Below are 21,677 nucleotides of genomic sequence, written 5' to 3'. Positions count from 1 at the left end.
AGGCGAGCCCTGCCGGGCGCCCGCTCACCTATGCAGCTGGGCTGGGTGCCACTCCACGTCCCATCTGACTGGCAAAACCTCCGCGGGGAGCCCACCAGCACCAGGGGGGGCTGGCAGGAGAAGGACACGGACGACCTGTAGGAGAAGCCTCGGTCCTCTCTCCTGCCGCGGGCGGGGACTCCAGGATCTCCGCAGAACACGGCTGGGGAGAAGTGAGAGAGGCGGGTCCCAGGGTCTGCGCCCCCCGCCACCTGCCCCCTGCCCCCCGCCCCCCCGCAGCCTCTCAGCCTGCGCTGCGCAGCGCTGGGCAAGGCCACCCGAGCCGGGGGCGGCCCTAGAAGAGCTTAACTTGGGAACAACTACAACTCAGCGGCCCAAACTATTTTGTTTTCGTGCTCATTCCCTTCTAGTCTTTGCTCGGTTGCGTGTAAGCCTGTGTGTGGCTCTGAGCCCAACGTCCAATGCTGGAAATCTTGCTTTGTGCACTTACTTCCTGGCCGGTAAACCCCTTCCACGTTGATGGCACTACCATCCCTCAGCGGCTACACGACTTCGCAGCAAGAGGTCGTGCCCTACTGACCCTTTGTCCCAGCCTTCTTATCTGGCGTTTTCTATTATTGCGCTGTGAGCCGTGCCCTCCCCCAACCCAGGGCTCTCTCCTGCGGAGGCTCTGGGAGTGGACCTGGTCTGTTCAAGCCTGGTGGTAGCTCCTCACGTGAACTGCCAAATGTCTTCCTGAAGGGTGTGCGTTTACACGCAGTGGCCACGAAGGCGCCTACCTCATGGAGGGTCTCAGAGATTCCCGAAAGAACCACTACCAAATGCAAATTTGTGAAAGCAAATAGAATAAACACAGGCCCCTCTTCTGTCCCTCCTGCTCGGGCTCTTGGGTGTTTGCACACATGGCCTACTGAAATGCTTACTTCCCCAGGACGTTGCGGAATGTGTTCTAGAGGGCATTGGCTGCAAATGTGATTTTGATGCCTTTGAAATAAGCACAAAGGGATCTATCTACCTGTGATTTTATTCTGAGAACCGATATACTTTATTTTATTTTACTTTTTAAGATTTTATGTATTTATTCATGAGACACACAGAGAGAGACAGGTAGAGACACAGGCAGAGGGAGAAGCAGGCTCCATGCAGGGAGCCTGATGTGGGGCTCCATCCCGGGTCTCCAGGATCATGCTCTGGGCTGAAGGCAGACACTCAACCGCTGAGCCACCAGGTGGCCCTGAGAATCAATATACTTTTGAACAGCCTCAGGACCAAAGACGGCACTCAATACCAGCCGGTGGTTTGTGGTGTGGCGTGAGCAGGCCCACGGGCCCGCCAGCACTCTTGGGTTGTGCTGGTCAGAAAGCACACTGAGCTTGCACTTATTTCCCATAAACATTCACTGCAGCACTTACCAGAACAAGCCCGTTGCCGTGGGGAACACCAGATGGGCCCCACGTACTCTGTGAATAGGCTCTACTTAAAAGAAAGGGTCTCGTGTCGATCATATGTAGTTTTGGAGTTTTGGACTGAAGCAGTCTAAAACGCAAAATTAAATTTTATGTCTATTCTTTTTTCCTACTTTAAAAGTTCTAGTGGTGATAACACGAGCTGTAAATTTGAGTAAGAATTTTAGAGAAAATTGTCTGGAGAAATGATTGTTTTCAGACCAGATTTTGCTACTAGCTCACAAGGTCAGGTCCTTTTTCTGAGCCTCATCTTCCCTGCTGCTCGCCTCCTAGGATATCTCATTGTGAGAATCAGAGGTGACCCTGTGTGCAAAGGTCCCTATAGGAAGCAGCACAGCACTGTGAAATGCGAAATGTTATCTGTGTGCACAGGCTGATATGCTGTGACCTCCCAGCCGATGGGATCACATGTGGGTAATCACCAAAGCTAACGGCTCAGTGTGACTCCTCTTCCTCATCCCCGTCTTGCCTTGAATTAAATTCACTTCCTTCTCCATTAACTTTCAAACACTATTTAATAAACATCTTCAGCTCCTGATTTTCTGCTGCTTCTGGCACCAAATAAGTCCACAGACACGAGCCCTGCCTTTTGAGATCTTAGAATCTAAGCCAGGTAACACAAGAGAGTACAAAAGATGGAAGATACAGATAAATTATATGGCTTGAACATCAACAAAACTTACTGAAAGTACACAAGTGCATTAGGTGGTCATTTGGAAATGGTGGGATTGGGGGAAAAGTCAACTTCAGAAGCTACCTTACTGAGCAGTCTACCAAATGGGGAGGCGGCATGGAAAGAGCTGAGCGGGTCTGGGGAAGCCTGCAGGAAGTGGGTGAGGCTGAAATGAGCTCGATCCTGATGGGGACAAAATCCCTGATTTAGGGACTTATATTAAGAGGAAAAAGTGGTGTTCTGAGGGATACCTAGACAGACTAGGTCTGAACGGCAGGTCTATGCAGGAAGAGGGAGCACCAAGCACTGTGGAAGGCCCAGATGCAAAGTTTGCAAACAGTGATAAGAATTCCAAGGGTTATTGCCCATCTCAGTGGTCATCCACTTGGCCACAGAAAATATGTTGTAGAACACAGCAGGTTAGAAATAAATATATTTGACTTCTTTACAGTGAGCTACAAGAAAGCAGACTACCAGAGTGAAAGTTCCCCAAGACGTCACTGCAAGCATGAAGAACACCCTTCCTGCTATGATGTGAATGTGTATGTGTGCGCACAGTCAGGAGGTTCATAATCATATACAAAATAAAATGGAAGCAGGCTAGTATCCAGAATCTAGAAAGAACTTATCAAACTCAATACCCCAAAACCAAAAAAAAAAAAAAAAAAAAAAAAAATCCAGTCAAGATATGGGCAGAAGACATGAACAGGCATTTCTCCAAAGAACAGACACGTGAAAAAAATGCTCAACATCACTCAGTCTCAGGAAAATACAAATCAAAACCACAGTGAGATACTATCTCCTACTGGTCAGAATGGCTAAAACTAACAACCCCGAAAAACAACAGACGTTGGTGAGGACGTGGAGAAAGGGAAACCCTATTGGTGGGAATGCAGGCTGGTGCAGCCCCTCTGTGAAACAGTATGGAGGTTCCTCAAAGAGTTAAAAATAGAGCTGCCTACAACCCCGCAATCGCACTACAGGTATTTGTCCAAAGGATGCAAACATAGTGATTCGAAGGGACACATGAACCCCATTGTTTATAGCAGCAATGTCCACAAGAGCCAAAATATGGAAAGGGCTCAGATGTCCATCAACAGATTGACTGGATAAAGAAGATGTGGTGTATGCATATATATACAAATATTATTCAGGCATTTGAAAGGAATGAGATCTTGCCATTTGCAACGATGTAAATGGAACTAGAGGGCATTATGCTAAGTGAAATAAGTAAGTCAGAGAAAAACAAATACAAAGATCATATGATCTCACTTATATGTGGAATTTAATAATCAAAACAAATGAACATAGGGGAAGGGAAGGGGAAATAAAATATGATGAAATTTGAGAGGGAGTCAAACCATAAGAGATGCTGAACTCTAGAAAACACACGGGGTTGCTGGAGGGGAGGGAGTGGGGGTAAGGGTAATTGAGTGTTGGGCATTAAGGAGGTGACATGATGTAATAAGTACTGGGTGTTAGATGCAACTGATGAATCACTAAATTTTACTTAGGAAACTAATAAAAATCTGAAAAATATATTCTAAAAAATTTTTTGAAAATTGAAAAAGATAAAATGGAAGCAGGATCAGCACCTCTGCTGGGGGAAGCCTCTATGGGAGCTGGGGAGTCTAGACCAACCAATCAGAAGTCAGTAACAGGCTGACTTGATCAGAAGTCCCCAAATCCAGGAAGAGGCAGCTTAATGAACAAGAGGTACAAATGGATGACAAAGAAAGAGCAGCTCTGTCTTGATAAGAAATGTGGTGCCAATTAAAACAACGAGACACCTTTTTAAACTTCCTGGGCTAGTAAATATTAAAAGATATTGGCAAAATCCATTATTAATGACACGAGTCAAGAAATATTCTCGTAAACTGTTGGCAGGAGCTTGAGGTAGGATTCTTTCTAGAAGACAGTTTGGCAACATGTAGCAAGACATACAGAGGCATGCCCTCTGGCTCAGCATTTTCTCTCTCCTAGGAATTTACCACCAGAGTAAAGAAATGTTATCCTCAACAACAATTATTGCAGAACTGCTTCTAACATGATTAAACCAAAGAAACCTAAATTCACCATCAGTAGAAGATTTTTTTAAAAAAGATTTTATTTGTTTATTCATAAGACACACACACACACACACACACACACACAGGCAGAGACACAGGCCGAGGGAGAAGCAGGCTCCATGCAGGGAGCCAGACGTGGGACTTGATCCCAGGACCCCGGAGCCATGCCCTGAGCCACCCAGGCATCCCCCAGTAGGAGATTAAACCAGTTGTGGTAGCTACAATAAGGAGATTCTTTAAGCTATTACAAACGATGATGTGCAGATCAGTATGCATTGATGGAGAAAGGTGGTTATGGCCTATCGATGAAGACAAGTCACAAACATGTCTGCACAGCATGATTTAATGCCATTTACAGAAAATTGTACATATCTGTGTACAAAAGCATTGCGGTTGGGGTGGAAGCACAGTCAAGAGCTCAACCCTGGTTATCTTTGGGGGGCTAGAGCTCAGATGACTCTCACATTCTGTGTCTTTTCAGATATGGTACATTGTTTTATGAAGACCATAATTCACTGTTTAAAAGCAATTTAGCTATTTCTCAAGAAGTAGAAAGAAGGGATCCCTGGGTGGCTCAGCGGTTTGGCGCCTGCCTTTGGCCCAGGGCATGATCCTGGAGACCCGGGATCAAATCCCACGTCAGGCTCCCTGCATGGAGCCTTGCTTCTCCCTCTGCCTGTCTCTCTCTCTCTCTCTCTCTCTCTCTCAATCTCTCTCTCTCATGAATAAATAAATAAAATCTTAAAAAAAAAGAAGTAGAAAGAAGAAAAGCAAGGCTTCTGAGTCCATACTCCACCTTGACACTTGCTTGCTACCTTCCTAATGTTTCCCTGAAGGTGTCCAAAGACCTTAAGGGATGACCAGACACCAAACGCTGTCTTTCCTGAGTCCACTTTTGAGCTTTTGGTCCTGACTTCTGCTGAAATATCCCAAACTGAAGCACATTTTCAGAGGAACCCAATGTCATGGGTATGTTGACAGTTTTCTACAGAATTAGATAAATGCCTAGTAGGAACAAAAATTGGTCCTAGTGTTTGTTCAAAGCATGGGCACCAAGAAAACCTACCAGAACCCAATTATGTGGCATGACAAGAATAAGTGAGTAAGTGAGCTCTGGGATGGACTTGGGTTCCTGGGGACACAATTAGACCAGATGGATAAGAAATAAACTCTTTCACCAAAAAATCATGTGTGCCCCAGGATCTTTTCTGTGCAGGTTGTTTTCCATAAAGACAGGCATGTTTCCAGCAGAGGCCCCTTCCAGATCTTTGGGAACTAGCCCATCCACTGAATAATCTTTCATGTTAAGAAACACCTTCCTTATTTCTGGCTTATTAACCTCCTTCCACCGTGACTCCACACAGTGTCCACAGTCAGGGCTCAGTTAGGATCTTCTCATTATTTTCCTTTAAACTCCCTTTAAAAGTGTCTCTGGCAGGGAGTTTCCAAGATGGCAGAGGAGTAGGAGACCTTAGAATTGTTTGGTCCCAGGAATTCAGCTGGATAGCTATCAAATCATTCTGAAGACCTGGGAATTCAACCAGAGATGTAAGAAAATAATTGCTGCAATTCTACAAATAGAAAAGTGACCACTTGCTGCAAGAATGACAAGATGGAAAAGTTCATTTCAAAAAAGAGGATAAGAGGAAGTACTGACTGCCAGGGAACTAATGAGTATAGATGTAAGAGAGATGTTGGAACTAGGGTTCAGAATAATGATTATAAAGATATTAGCTGGGCTTGAAAAAGGCATAGAGACACTAGAAAATCCCTTTATGGAGAAATAAAAGAACTAAAATCTAATGAAGTCGAAATAAAAAAGGCTATTAATGAGATGCAATAAAAAATGGAGGCTCTAACTGCTAGGATAAATGGAGAAGAGAGAATTAGTGATATAGAAGACAAAATGATGGAGAATAAAGAAGCTGAGAAAAATAGAGATAAACAACCACTGGATCATGAGGGGAGAATTTGAGAGAAAAGTGATTCCTTAAAGTGAAACAACTTTAAAGTCCTGGGGGTTTTAACAACCTACTCACTGCAATGGACAGATCATCTAAGGAGAAGATCTACAAGGAAACAAGGGCTTTGAATAATACACCGGACCAGATGGACTTCACAGATATTTTTAGGACATTCCATCGTAAAGCAACAGAATACACATTCTTCTTGAGTGCAAGTGGAACATTCTCCAGAATAGATGACATACTGGTACACAAAGCAGGTCTCAGCTGGTACCAAAAGAATGGGATCATTCCCTGCATATTTTCAGACCACAATGCTTTGAAACGAACTCGATCACAATAGGAAATTTGGAAGAAACTCAAACACTTGGAGGTTAAAGAACATCCTACTAAAGAATGAATGGGTCAACCAGTAAATTAGAGAAGAATTAAAAAGATTCACGGAAACAAATGAAGATGAAAATACAACTGTTCAAAACCTTTGGGATGCAACAAAGGCGGTCCTAAGAGGGAAGTATATAGCAATACAAGCCTTTCTCAAGAAATAAGAAAGGTCTCAAATATGCAATCTAACTTTATACCTAAAGGAGCTGGAGAAAGAACAGTAAACAAAGCCTAAGCCCACCAAGAGTAGAGAATTAATAAAGATGAGAGCAGAAATCAATGAAATGGAAACCAAAAGAACAGTAGAACAAATCAATGAAACTAGGAGCTGATTCTTTGAAAGCATTAATAAGACCCTTAACTCCCTGGCCAGACTTAGCAAAAAGAAAAGAGAAAAGACCCAAATTAACAAAGTTATGAATGAAAGAGGAGATCACAACCAACACTGAAGAAATACAAACAATTGTAAGAACATATTATGAGCAATCATATGCCAAAAAATTAGGCAATCTGGAAGGGATGGATGCATTCCAAGAAACATATAAACGATCAAAACTGAAACAGAAAGAGCTAGAAAACCCAAACAGACCATAACCAACAAGGAAATTGAGGCAGTAATGAAAAATCTCCCAACAAACAAGAGTTCAGGGCCAGACAGCTTCCCTGGGGAATTCCACCCAACATTTAAAGAAGAATTAATACCTATTCTTCTTAAGTGGTTTCAAAAAATAGAAATGGAAGGAAAACTTCCAAACTCTATGAGGCCAGCATTACCTTGATCCCCAAACCAGACAATAATTCCCCCAAAAAGGAGGATAACAGACCAATATCCCTGATAAACATGGATACAAAAATTCTCACCAAGATACTAGCCAATAGGACTCAACAGTACATTAAGAGGATTATTTACCACGGCCAAGTGGGATTTATTCCTGGGCTGCAAGGCTGGTTCAACATCTGCAAATCAATCAGTGTGATACACAACATTAATAAAAGAAAGACAAGAACCACATGATCCTCTCAATAGATGCAGAAAGAGTGACAAAATACAAAGCATCTTTTCTTGATTAAAACTCTTCACAGTGTAGGGATAGAGGGAGCATCCCTCAATATCATAAAAGTCATACAAAAAGCTCACAGTGAATATCATTCTCAATGAGGAAAAACGGAGAGCTTTCCCCTCAGGTCAGGGATGTCCACTCTCACCACTGCTGCCCAACATAGCATTGAAGTCCTGGCCTCAGCAATCAGGCAACAAGAAGAAATACACGGGCATCCGAACTTGCAAAAAAGAAGTCAAACTCTCTTTCTTTGCAGATGACATGATACTGTACCTAGAAAACCCAAAAGACTCCACCCCAAGATTGTTAGAACTCATACAGCCATTTGGCAATGTGGCAGGATACAAAATCAATGCCCAGAAGTCAGTGGCATTTCTATACACTAACAATGAGACTGAAGAAAGAGAAATTAAGGATTCAATCCCATTTACAATTGCACCCAAAAGCATTAGATACCTAAGAATAAACCTAACCAAAGAGGTAAAGGATCTGTACCCTAAAAACTACAAAGCACTTCTGAAAGAAATGGAGGAAGACACAAAGAGATGAAAAAATATTCCATGCTCATGGATTGGAAGAATTAATATTGTGAAAATGTCAATATTACCCAGGGCAATTTACACATTTAATGCAATCCCTATCAAATCCTATACCATGGACTTTCTTCAGAGAGTTGGAACAAATCATCTTAAGATTTGTGTGGAATCAGATAAGACCCTGAATAGCCAGGGAATATTGAAAAAGAAAACCATATCTGGGGGCATCACAATGCCAGATGTCAGGTTGTACTACAGAGCTGTGGTCATCAAGATAGTGTGGTCCTGGCACAAAAACAGACACATAGATTAATGGAACAGAATAGAGAACCCAGAAGTGGACCCTGAACTCTATGGTCAACTAATATTTGACAAAGGAGGAAAGACTCTCCACTGGAAAAAAGACAGTCTCTTCAATAAATGGTGCTGGGAACATTGGACATCCACGTGCAGAGGAATGAAACTAGACCACTCTCTTGCACCAGATGCAGAGATAAACTCAAAATGGATGAAAGATCTTAATGTGAGACAAGATTCCATCAAATCCTAGAGGAGAACACAGGCAACACCCTTTTGGAACTTGGCCACAGCAACTTCTTGCAAGATCCATCCATGAAGGCAAGAGAAACAAAAGCAAAAATGAACTATTGGGACTTCATCAAGATAAGAAGCTTTTGCACAGCAAAGGATACAGTCAGCAAAACAACAAGACGACCTACAGAATGGGAGAAGATATTTGCAAACGACGTATCAGATCAAGGGCTAGTATCCAAGATCTATAAAGAACTTATTAAACTCAACAGCAGAGAAACAAACAATCCAATCATGAAATGGGCAAAAGACATGAACAGAAATCTCACAGAGGAAGACATAGACATGGCCAACAAGCACATGAGAAAATGCTCTGCATCACTGGCCATCAGGGAAATACAAATCCAAACCACAATGAGATACCACCTCACCCCAGTGAGAATGGGGAAAATTAACAAGGCAGGAAACCACAAATGCTGGAGAGGATGCGGAGAAAAGGGAACCCTCTTACACTGTTGGTGGGAAAGTGAACTGGGGCAGCCACTCTGGAAAACTGTGGAGGTTCCTCAAAGAGTTAAAATAGACCTGCCCTACAACCCAGTAATTGCACTGCTGGGGATTTACCGCAAAGATTCAGATGCAATGAAACGCCGGGACACCTGCACCCCGATGTTTCTAGCAGCAATGTCCACAATAGCCAAACTGTGGAAGGAGCCTCGGGGTCCATCGAAGGATGATGGATAGAAAAGCTGTGGTCTATGTGTACATGGGATATTCCTCAGCCATCAGAAAGAACAAAATCTTGGCATTTGCAATGACGTGGATGGAACTGGAGGGTGTTATGCTGAGTGAAACATAATCAGAGAAGGACAATTATCATATGATCTCACTCGTGTGGAATTTAGGGACCAGCACAGAGTGTTATAGAGAAGGGAGGGAAAAGTAAAACAAGATGAAATCAGAGACAAAGACAAACCCTGAGAGACTTAATCACAGGAAGCAGACTGAGGGGGGCTGGAGGGGGTGGGGGGACGGGTATTGGGGTGACAGGCAGTAAGGAGGGCTTGGGGCACGAGGAGCGCTGGGGTGACATGAGCCTGAGGGACACCGACCTCCACCCCTGGAAGCAGTAATACATTACATGGTAACATGACCCCACGTCCCCAGCCCGGCTGACCCTGCAGGGGGCCGTGTTGCCCCAGGTCTTCCCAGCCGGCGGCAGGGCCCCCACCGAGGCCCGGCGGTCGGGACACTTACGGAAGCACTGAGGCAGCTCTCCGGTCCAGGACCCGTTCCCCTCACAGGTGAGCACGGCGGGCAGGGACAGCTGGTAGCCCTCCAGGCAGGCGTAGGTCACGCTCGAGCCCCACGTGAAGTCGGATCCCACCACCTTCCCGTTGGGAAGCAGCTGAGGGGGCTTGCACACGATGGCTGGGGCCGGGAGACCGAGGCACCGGGTTCTGCGGCTGGCCCCCGCCCCCCACCCTGCGCCCCACGTCCCACACCGCATGCCCCAGGCCCCAAGCCCTGCACCCCAGGCCGAGGGCCCACGCCCCACGTCTCACATCCCATGCCCCACCTCCCAGCCCCACACCCCATGCCCCAAGCCCCACCCACGCCCGCTGGGGCTCTAGGCTACACAGGGAGACCCAAGGACGCCCTGTCCTAGATGGGGAGCTGGTGTCCCTTTGCCTTTTACGATGTCCTCGAGTGCCCCGGCCCCCCCACGAGGTGTCACCAGGGCCCGGCTGTCGCCTCCCCCGATGCTTCAGGGCCCGTGGCCGTCCCCTGTGCAGCCCGGACGCACCTTTGCACACGGGCTTGGTGCCGTTCCACGTGCGGTCCTTGGTGCAGCTCAGCACGGACACCCTGTGAGACTCCATCGTGTAGCCGGGGACGCACTGGAACGTTACGGTTCTGTTGTACCTGAAGTCGCTGCCCAGCCGGAGGCCGTTGGCTGGAATCCCAGGGTCGCCACAGTTTATGACTAGGACCAAGGGGACAAGGCCTCGTCGCTGTCTGCACAGGCCTCCGCCATGCCGCACCCCGGCAGCCCCCGGCCCCGAACCGTCCAGAAGGGCAGAGGCCTGCCCAGGGGCCGCGGCTCCCCGTGAAGGTCCCCTGCAGCCCCAGCGCCCCCCGACCCTGGGGTGGGAAGCCAGCCGAGGCCCGGAGAGCTGTGCATTCGGTGCCGAGGGCTGCGGAGGCTCCTGCCGTCCTGCCTGGGGGGCCCTCGGGACATCGCGATGGCAAGTGGGGGAGGGTCTGCTGAGCTCGGGCCTCGGAACAGAAGTGACCCGGATGTGGGGATCTGGACGGAGCCCCGAAGTCACAGGGCTTGGAAAGGCCCCTGTCGTCAAACTCGCTTCACTCCATCGGGGAAACCCAGTGAGTTGCTTCCCAAGGGACGAGGTCTGGGGCCGCCCCCAAGAGGGGCAGGAAGGGGGCAGTGGGGCTGCGCAGGCTGGAGAGGCGGCCGTGTGGGGTGGGCTGGGGCCCAGGGGACCCACAGGGACAGCGAGGCAGGTGGCGGCTGTAACCTGGCTGAGAAGCAGGCCGAGTGCGGACAGTCTGGCGGGAGAGGGACCGGGAAGCCGGTGGGGGGGCGGGAACCCCAGGCACTGCAAGCCCCCTGTCCTCTGCGCTGCGCGGGGCCGCAAGCGACACATGCACCCCAAGTGACCCCTTCGTCCTGTGGGGGTCAGGCGTGGCGGGGGAATGGGCCCGTGCCCTGGTGCGACAGCCCGCGGCGGCCTCACCTATGCACTCGGGGTCGCCGCCTGTCCAGGTGCCGTTGACGGAGCAGTGGCGGCTGAGCAGGCCCGCGGCGTAGTAGCCCTCGCGGCACTCGTACACCACGGAGCTGGCGAAGCCCAGGCCGTCGCTGAACACCACCCGGGCGTTGCTGGGGGTCCCCGGGTTTCCACAGGAGATCACTGGGGGCCAGAGGGGCGTGTTAGTCACCGGGTGGGCAGCCGGGAGTGGCCGGGGGCCCCGTGTGCCACGGGGGTGCCCTGTGGTCCCCGATGATCCTCAGGCTGTTTTGGTGTCTGGGCCTCCCGCCCTCAGAAGGGAAGACACACCCGCATGCACTCTCCTTAACCGTCATCTCTTTTATGATCCCCCCTAAAGTCCTAAACAATTCCTTAATGTCACCAGATGTCCAACCAGAGCTTAATTTGCTTCAAGTGTTCCCCCTCCCTATTTTACAGTTGATTTGTCTGAATCAGGGTCCAAAGGGGACTCCTGATGGGCACGTCTCGGAGACTGAATTCAGGGATTCCTGTCCCTCGTCCTGCATCCGTCGGGCTCCAGGGCTTCTCCGGGGCAACTCCCCCCTTTCCGGACATCACAACAGCCCCCGGAGGCCCTGCCCACGAGGTGCTCTGTCCCTCGCAGCCGCTGGAGCCGCACAGGTGGTCCTGTCTCCCCCCCGTGTCGCATCACAAGGCACAGGACGTCTGGCTGGTGGCTCCCTCGTGAGGCTGAGGCCGACGGGGTGGGCTCGGGTTCGCCCACGTCACCAGGGCAAGGCTCTGCGGGCCGTTCACTGAATGGTCTGGACAAGTGCTTGATGACTGTCGGCCGGACTCCTTATCTCCTTGGGGGACAGAAAGCCGTGGCACCGACCACTGGTTCTCTCCACACCAGCTGGCGTTCTTGAGTCGGGACTTGCCGTCATCAGATACTTGCCTTCCCTCAAATACAATTCATAAAGGAAGGCTCAGGAATGTTCGATTTTCTTTTTTATCAGGTGTGAGATAATGATTTGGTTTCCTAGCAAGCTCCGCGGATGACCCATAGGCCCTGGGGCTCGTGGATTTAAACTTATTGTGTCGCCACCCACTGCTGCTATTGTTCGTATTAGCAGGTCTCTGGCTGGAGGGAGCCTCTCCAGGTTGGCTTGTGTGCTCCTCGGACTCGATCCCACTTGCCTCCAGTAGGTTCCCTGCGGGAGTGACAGGAGGGCCTGTGTTCATCGTGTATATCCTGGCCCCATCCCGGAATCAGCCACTTCTCTGGAGAGCTCTGCTTCCTTTCGATGGAGAAGGGACTTAAGAACCATAATCTGAAAGCTCGGAGTACTCATTGCCACGGAGGTGCTCGTGGATTCCACACTTTCAGGATGGCTAGAGCTGGGAAAATGACTTTCTAAGCTGAAAATTCACAGAGTTTATGCTGAGATTACCAATCCAAATTTAAAATTGAGAATTTTTCCTTAGCTTCTTTATTTTTCTATCTCTTTAATGCCAAAAATCTTGGTTCTTAATCACAAATAATGTCCTCAAAAAAAAAAAAAAGAAAAAACAAAACAAAACAAAAACAAAACAAAAAAAAACAAAAAAAAACAAATAATGTCCTCAAAAAGTTTCAGAATGGTATTATCCATATTATTACTGACAATATGAGTGCTGAAAACAATTTAGGATTTCATTGTCATTCTCTTTGTCCTCGGGGCACGTACGCCATAGTCAAAGTCCACTTTTTTTCAAGTCAGTTGAGATAATTCTCTGGATCATTGAGTCACTGCTTCACTATGTAGTTAGGTTCATTCGTTTTCATTTTGATTTTGATATTTAGAGATTGCTCGTTTCTTTTTTTTTTAAAGGTTTTATTTATTTATGCATGAGAGACATAGAGAGAGAGGCAGAGACACAGGCAGAGGGAGAAGCAGGCTCCACGCAGGGAGCCCCATGCGGGACTCGATCCCGGGACTCCAGGATCACGCCCTGGGCTGAAGGCAGCACTAAACCACTGAGCCACGGGGGCTGCCCAAGATTGCTCATTTCTGATCTTCGATTTAACTTTACTTTGCTGCGGATATACAACATGTATGTGGTCCCAAAGTCAAATGTGCAAATGATTCCTATATAATGAGCCCACCCACAACAAGTATCTGTGCTGCCTACGTGCTGGGAACATAGTGGACGTCACGTCCCCTATCCTTGAGGAGCCTTAAGGACCTACTTATAAATAGTTGAATTAAAATATGTAGTAAGTTTTACACTTTAAGGAAGAAGACGCTGTAAGAAGGGAGGAGCTCATTGAGGCTGCAGATGGGAGGCTGAGTAGTGCTTTGACAGGTAAGTGGGAGTTTGTCAAGGAAAGCCACGGAGAATCGCGGGCGTGTCATACACACACTCATCGGCCATTCACCTCCAGGTCTGAGCTCTCAGCCACCCACTTTCTGTTCCCTGGACGCTCCCGACATGGTGACTGACTCCATGCTGGGATCTGAGTGGCCTGAAACAGCGGGTCACAGCGGGTATTTGGGAAGCATTCTGCATTCTGCAATCTCCTGCTGCCAACACTCTTCCACCGCCACAGATCTCTTACGATGCCTACAAAATCCTGTGGCAATAGGGGCTCCTGGGTGGCTCAGATGGTTAGGTGATCTCAACCCGAGTTAGATCTCGGGGTCGTGAGTTCAAGCTCCCGCAGGGCATGAAGCTTACTTAAAAAAAAAAAAAGAAGAAGAAATCCTATGGAAACTAACTTTGCAAAAGCAAAGGCAAGTCAGAAAGGCAGACGGGTGGGAGAGGGCCCCAGACCGTCTGTAGCCTTTCCTGGGCAGGTGCCCCCTGACGGGGGCCAGAACATCGCCTCTCCCTCTGTAGGACTTCACAGCCTCGGCCTCGAGGGCCAATCTCTGACCATCGCCTCTTGTCTCTTTAGCTCCTACCCTCAGGGATTCATTCTCTGGTGACATTTTGATTTCAGTGGGACCTAGAACCCACCGGTCCCGCCACTTTGCCACTGCCCCTTATTTGTCTCATTGGCCATCTCCCTTCTCATCCAGCAGGTGCCCGAATCCATCACAGTCACTGCCTTGCACACACCCTCGGTTCCCTTGCCACTCGCTGCCAATGTCTTGGCTGCCTGATAAAACCCCAGCTGTTCGCCTAGTGCTTTGCCTGCCTTATGTCCACACCCGTGGGACAAAGACACAGGTGGAAGCTGCAGCTCTCACCTTAAACCAATGGCCTGGTTCCTTGAGTGAGCCTTTGGCTCCGCCAGCCACGGCTTCTTTCCCTATTGGACCCCCTTGCCTCTCTTCCCGCAGCCTCCTCCTTCTTCCAGCACCTTCTCACACACCCTAACTCTCAGCGGCTATGCCGATTCCTAACTAGCAGGCTGTATTTTAGGGAGAGACAGCGAGTTCCTGGGAGCAGCTACAAAAAGTTAGACTCTGGGGAGAGAGGCTTTAAAATCAAATTATTTTCAGAAATTTAGAAGCGGGTGGAGAAATGCCGCTTCCCCCACTGGAGCTGCGTCAGGACCCATCAGTACCGGCTTCCCTTATGTTTAGGGACTTTTAAAAATTAGATTTGTATTTCTTTTGGCACTTTGGGAACTTGCCCTACAGTCTCTTCCCTTACGCGACAGTGCGAGAGTGCGTGGTGTGTCGGCCACACCACCGTGAGCCGGGTCCCCACTACAGCGTGGGACACAGCGTCACTGGGGGGCCGAGAGATGGGTGAACAGGAGGGGTTCTGGGTCCCTTCTGCAGCCTTCCCTAGGCGGGGCCAGGGAGCATCGATGGCCCCAGGCCGGGGTCCAGCGGGGGTGCGAGGGCAGCCGCAGGGCGCGGGGACACGGGCTGGGGGTGGGGCCCACGGACGTTACCTCGGCACTCGGGCTGCGCGCCGCTCCACGAGCCGTTGCCCTGGCAGGTGCGCTCGGACGATCCCCGGAGCGTGTGGCCCGCCTCGCAGCTGAAGCGCAGCAGGCTGCCCGGGCTGAAGCTGTCCCCCAGCCGGATGCCGTGCGCGGGGGTCCCCGGGTCGCCGCAGAGTCCCGTGCTCGTTCCTGTAGGGGCCAGAACCACAGTGGCCCCGCTGGGTGAGCCTGGACCGCGGCGGGGGCACCAGGAGACGCAGACACAGGCCGGGGTCGTGCTCCCGCTGCGTGGACCCGGCCTCGCTGCCCAGGAGTCAGAGCATACGAGGCCCGAGGTCCCGGGTGGGGCCCCGGGGACCGCGCAGCACGGAGAAAGGGAACCGCCTCACACAGTCACAGTGGCTGCAGCCAACAAGTGCGGGAGCGGAGGTGTTGGCGAGGACGCAGAGGAGGGGTACTCCACACCGAGTGTGGGAAGCCAGGCTGGTGCCACCACCCGACGGCAGCGTGGACGGTCCTCAGAGGGTCAGAACTGGGCTGCCCTACGACGCAGCCACCGCACTGCTGGGGCTTCACCCCAAAGATACTGATGTACTGAAACCAAGGGACACCGGCTCCCCAGCTTCACAGCCGCAGTGCCCACAGTAGCCACACTGCGGGAGGAGCCACGGTGGCCATTGACAGGTGATGGATGAAGAAGACGCGGTCTATGTATACAATGGGGTAGCAGCCATCAAAACATGAAATCTTGGTATTTGCAACGACGTGGATGGAACTAGAGGGTATTATGGTAAGTGATGTAAGTCAATCAGAGAAAGACAATTATATGATCTCGCTCATATGTGGAATTTAAGAAACAGCACAGAGGATCATAGAGAAAGGGAGGGAAAAATAAAACAAGACAGAAGCAGAGGGAGACAAACCATAAGAGACTCTTAATCACAGGAAACAAACTGAGGGTGGCTGGAGGGGGTAGGGGGGACGGGGTAATGGGGTGACAGGCATGAAGGAGGGCATGTGATGTAATGAGCAGTGGGTGTTATATAGGCCTGAGGAATCACTGAGCTCTACCTCTGACACTAATAATACACTGTGTTAATTAATTGAATTTAAATAAAATTAAAAAAAAAAAAAAGAGAAAGCAGAGGGAAGGCTGTGTGGTGGAGATGAGGCCTTTGCTCTCTGGCCAGTGCCAGTGTGGCATGTCAGTGGGCCAAGCTGGCCCTTCCCTCCTGTCCTCCTCCTTCCCGTCACCCCTTCTCCACAATCTCTATGGACTCTGTGCACTCTGAATCCCGAGTTCCAGCATTTTAGCTCACATGCCCAGAATTCTCTTGGCCCAACTATTGGGAGCGTCTCCTAATGTCTCTATCTCCTAAACTCTCCCTGTAACCCATCTTCCACTTTATCCTCAAACCTGGACAATGAACAGCCGCCAACCATCTGGTCTTGTTTCTTTCCTGCTGAGACATCTCCACTGGCTTCCTGTTGCCTATGGGTCAAAGTCTAGAGCCCTTAGTGTAGTCTCGTCTTCCCAACAGTCCAGCTGGAATCTGGATCCTGGGCCTGTAGTTGAGGATTCCTGAATTCTCCAAGTAAGCAACACAGCTGAATTTTGGGCAACGTGTTTTGGACTCTCTCATTCCATCCTTTGCCCCTTGCCTCCTGCTACATTTCTGCGTTTATCTGGGTCCTGATAGTGAACAGACCCACCCATCTACGTTCATTTGGGTCCTAATAACGTACAGACCCACCCATCTGCATTTATCTGGGTCCTGATAGTGTAGAGACCCACCCAAGAGAGTGCTAAGGACCCAAGAGGCAGAGGAGGGTAGAGAACAGGAGACAAAGCCACAAAGGAAGCATGAGGAAGGAAGAGGAAAACTAAGGAAAAAGTGGCAACTTCATGAGAAGATAGGTTGCCATCTGACGTGGCAAGTACCTCCTCATGAACCACGTGTATGGGCATTAAATGGTAACGTCTGGGTGAGCACATCTAGCTTGTGGGAGTAAATAAATGTTTTGTGTACACCCCACCATTTACCATACCATCTTCTTGATCTTGGAATTCCTTTCTTTTGTCATTTAGTCTCAGAGTGTGAGAACACTGTAGAATCCGATGTTGCTCTCTACCAAGGAAGGGGGATTTGTTCGATCTTCAACTCAAACATTTGGGAAAAAGGGCCTATCTCACTTGCCTAGATTTTCTTCCCTGTTCAAGTTTTCTGGGGTGGAGCTAATGCAACAGGCTGCACTGGGTCTCCCTAAAGGCAGCTCTGATGGTGAGTACACTAACTCTCACTCTGGCTAGGTGACCTCAGCTGGGGCCTGAGGGTGGAGGTCTCCAGTCTTGGGAGTTTATTTTGACAGAATGGTCCCCACTGTAGCGTTTAGGGCGCTGTTTTGGTGATATAAGGGAATCTGGGATGGAATATCGTCCCATGGGGGCAGACGGTGACTACCGGCCCTCTACTGAGGTGTATCAGCAAGATGAGGATGGTAGAAATGGGCGATGTACAACCTAGAGTGTCTCAAAGCTAGACCTCGCTGCATGCCCTGACGGCCCCGGGGCTTCTAACCTGTTACGCGTCACCTAGGTGCATGGCCACATGGAACGAGCCTCAGAAATCTGACCCTGGCTTTCTGAAAGCATATTTCTTAGGACTGGCAGGAGATGGTGCAGCAAAAGATGGTGTCTGTAAGTCTCAGGAAGGGAGGAGTGATATTCTCACGAGTGCACGTCTAGTCACTTATTCTTCACACCTCTCAGTTTCTTATCTAGGGAGGCCTGGGCTCCTCCTAGAAACGTACGGAAATAAGTATCTGGACAGGGCTCTGGCCAGAGAGGGGACCTCACAAACTTGCGTCTTGTCTAGTGTTGCAATGTCTGGGCTACATGGGCTTGGCCAGAACAGACTAAAGGGAGGAAGCTGCGCTTAGATCTCCAAAGGCTGAAGTCTGGTTGGGACTTCCGATAGCTGTGTTCTCTGCCTGTGAGATGGGGGTCTCTCTCCCACTGATCTGTCACACTCACACCTTGGGGGCTTGTCCATCTCCCCCCTCCCCGCCAAGGGCTCCCTCATGCCAGGCTCCATACCTGAGCAGTGGGGGAGGGTGCCAGTCCAGTGTCCATCCAGCCCGCACATACGGGTGGCATTTCCAATCAGAGTCCTCTTGCCGGTGCAACTGTAACGCACGACCGCTCCCACAGTGTAGCTGTCCCCGGACATCTGGGCGTGGGGTGGGGAGCCTGGATGGCCACAGGACACCACTGTGGGGAAGAGCAAACATGTCAGCAACTGCACAAAGGGTTGGATCATCATCACAGGACACATGCTAGGCTTTCCGTAGCGACAAGCAGAGAAGAGGAAGCCTGGGTATCTACTGAAGTTTGCCTCCTGCTGACATGCCCACCTGCCATCAGCAGGACAAGGCCCACCCGCCATTTTCCATATGTGACATGAAGAGTAATACTTGTTTTAAGAGTTAAAGGAGCTAATAAGTGGGAAACTGCTTGGCGTGTAGCAGGTATCCAATGGCATCTGTCTCCTCTCTCCTTTGCCTCTTTTGCTCATCTCTCCCTAGTTCCTCATTGCCGGAGGACATACCCAAGGGGTCTCGGGCAGGAAGGCAGTATACATACCAAACCTAAGGTAGGAGAGACCACTGTCATCCTAGGACTGTCTGCACTGGCTACAGTTCCAGAATAAGGCCAGTTCTAGTCTTTTTCCAGCTGCATCTTACAGATGCCCACATCAATCGTCCCCAACTTGTCCCCTTGAGTCTGCAAGTTCCCTCTCCCGAAACACCAAATTGTACCTGAACACCAGTGATAAGATTCGAACACCAGATTATCCGAAGAAAACGAAAGTACTAGCTTGAAAAGACACGTGCCCCCCATGTTCACTGCCGTGCTGCCGCGGGGGCCCCCGACATGGTGTTCACCCAAGCGTCTACCGGCGAATGAACGGATAGAGACGATGTGGCGTGTGTACAAGGGAATGTCATTTGCTTATAACAAGAATGAAATCTTGCCATTTGTGGCAACATGAACAGACCCTGAGGGCATTATACTATGTGAAAGAAGTCATTCAGAGAAAGACAAATTCCATATGGTCTCACTTCTCTAAAACAAAGCAAAACAGAACACCCAAACAATAGAGCTTTCAGATACAGAGAATAGACTGGTGGTTGCCAGAGGCAGCGGATGGGAGGCCAGGGGGGTCGAAGGGAAGAAACTTCCAGTTACAACATCAGTAAGTCACGGGCTGTGATGTACAACAGTGACTAGAGTTACTGACACGGTATTCCATATTTGAAAGTTGCTAAGAGGCTAGATCTTAAAAGTTCTCATCATAAGAAACAAAATTCTAACGCTGGGTATGGTGATGGCTGCTAATCAGACTTACTGTGGTGATGGTTTCATGATGTATACAAGTATCAAATCATCATGTGGGGTACACAAAACTAGTATTATGTTGTACGTCAATTATAACTCCTTTAAAAAAGAAAGATTAGGGGCTCCTGGTGGCTCAGTTGGTTGAGCGTCTGTCTTCAGCCCAGGGTGTGATCCTGGAGGCCTGGGATCAAGTCCCACATCGGGCTCCCTGCATGGAGCCTGCTTCCTCTGCCCGTGTCTCTGCCCCTCTCTCTCTCTCTGTGTGTGTTTCTTGTGGATAAATAAAATCTTTTAAAATCTTTTTAAAAAAAGTTGGATTTAGATACACATATAAAATACAGATATAAAATCTATACCTATATCTGTATTTATGTAATTTCTTACTGGCTTTTGTTCCTGTTTTTTTGGAGAACTCAGACTAATTGAGAACTGAGATGAATCCTAGATCTATATTGTTGTGGGAAAATACAGACAGTTGTTATTTTAAGGCAATAAATTGCGAGATATTTGTTACACAGCAATAGATAACTGACTGGCTTCCCCTAGAGTGACTGATCCAAGAGACCAAGGTGGAGGTGGAAATGTCCTTTATGACCTAATTTTTTCTTTTTTTTTTTAACTTTTTCTTTTTAAACAAAGTTCTTTATATCAGAGGAGTTCTTTTTAAAATATTTTATTTATTTATTCATGAGAGAGAGAGACAGAGACAGAGAGGCAGAGACACAGGCAGAGGGAGAAGCAGGCTCTATTCAGGGAGCCTGACATGGGACTCAATCCAGGGACTCCAGGATCACACCCTGGGCTGAAGGTGGCGCTAAACCGCTGAGTCACCCAGGGATCCGATGACCTAGCTTTTTAAGTCACATATCACCACATGACACAGACCAACCCTGGTACAATATAGGAGGATATGACATATGGATATGAACAACAGTAGGTGAGGCCATTGGAACCATCTTCAAGGCTGACTATCCTATCACTGTGTGAATGTACCACAATTTTCATCCATTTCCTGTGGATGGATTTTGGATTGTTTTCTGCTTTGGGCTTTTATGAATAACATTTATAAGAGCATTTTTCTTCATGTTTATCAATGCATATATGTACACATGTATGCTGGCTACTTACTGAATGAGGTGATTGCAGTTGGCTATTTTCAGATCTTATTTAGCTATACAATTTTTCTTTGGTTAATTTGAGGATAGTGTTAAATTATGGTAATATCTAATAGTCTCTGAAAAAGTGTATGCAAAGCCTGAAATTATTTATTTATCACTGGGTTGATTGAGGCTACTTAGGTATCTGTAGAATTAGCAACCAGAGTATACTCTATTGTTTTATTCCTTTCCTGTGGTTTGTTCTTTTCAAAGAGGAAAAAAGTCAACAATAAAATGGAAAGATAAAACAGTGTCAATACCATTTGGCTGTTGTGGGTAAGGAAAACCCAGAAGATGTAAGATAATAAAGAGGAACAACTTATACTCAGTGTGTATTTGCATACAAACCAGGGAGACGAAGAGCACAGAGAAGGTGAGTAACTGTTTCTGCATTTCTCAATTTGTCAATATAAAAACATTTAAAAAATGTATTTAATGTTTATGCTTTTGTCCAAATGGGATCTCCAGATCCTGCAGTGGCTGTTTAGTTTCTAACTGCAAATAAGTTTTTTTTTTAATTTAATTTTTTTCTAACTGCAAATAAGTTGAGATGTGTACATGAAAATAGGCAAGATAGATATTTAGCACTGCTAATAATAGACTTTCTTATATTACAAGGGTACATACATAATGGGATTGAGGAAAAGTATAATATTGTAATTAAAAAACAACACAAATCACGATTAATGGTTGGGTGTGGACTATGCTGAGTCCCACAGCAAAATAAAAAGGACCCCATGATGGTTCCTAGGCCTTAAGTATGAGAATTGTACTTGATGATGGGCCAGCCTCCAGGGCTTCCACTGTTTCTTAAAG

General features: G+C 48.3%; 1 protein-coding gene across 1 annotated transcript in view; it reads right to left on the bottom strand.

Moving 5' to 3' along the window:
* Positions 1-21,677, bottom strand: part of CSMD2 (CUB and Sushi multiple domains 2) — a 489,398-nt gene that overhangs the window by 16,902 nt on the left and 450,819 nt on the right. Inside the window, exons 56-61 of the mRNA XM_049094020.1 lie at positions 18,403-18,576; positions 15,312-15,494; positions 11,444-11,620; positions 10,492-10,671; positions 9,942-10,115; positions 29-202 (exon numbers count right to left, since the gene is read on the bottom strand). Coding sequence (XP_048949977.1) covers positions 29-202; positions 9,942-10,115; positions 10,492-10,671; positions 11,444-11,620; positions 15,312-15,494; positions 18,403-18,576 — 1,062 coding nt within the window. The remainder of the gene's footprint in view (positions 1-28; positions 203-9,941; positions 10,116-10,491; positions 10,672-11,443; positions 11,621-15,311; positions 15,495-18,402; positions 18,577-21,677) is intronic.

The sequence above is a fragment of the Canis lupus genome, chromosome 15 (assembly GCF_003254725.2).
Source record: "Canis lupus dingo isolate Sandy chromosome 15, ASM325472v2, whole genome shotgun sequence".
In the NCBI taxonomy this organism is placed as follows: domain Eukaryota; kingdom Metazoa; phylum Chordata; class Mammalia; order Carnivora; family Canidae; genus Canis; species Canis lupus.
This window is presented reverse-complemented; position numbering and strand designations above follow the sequence as displayed.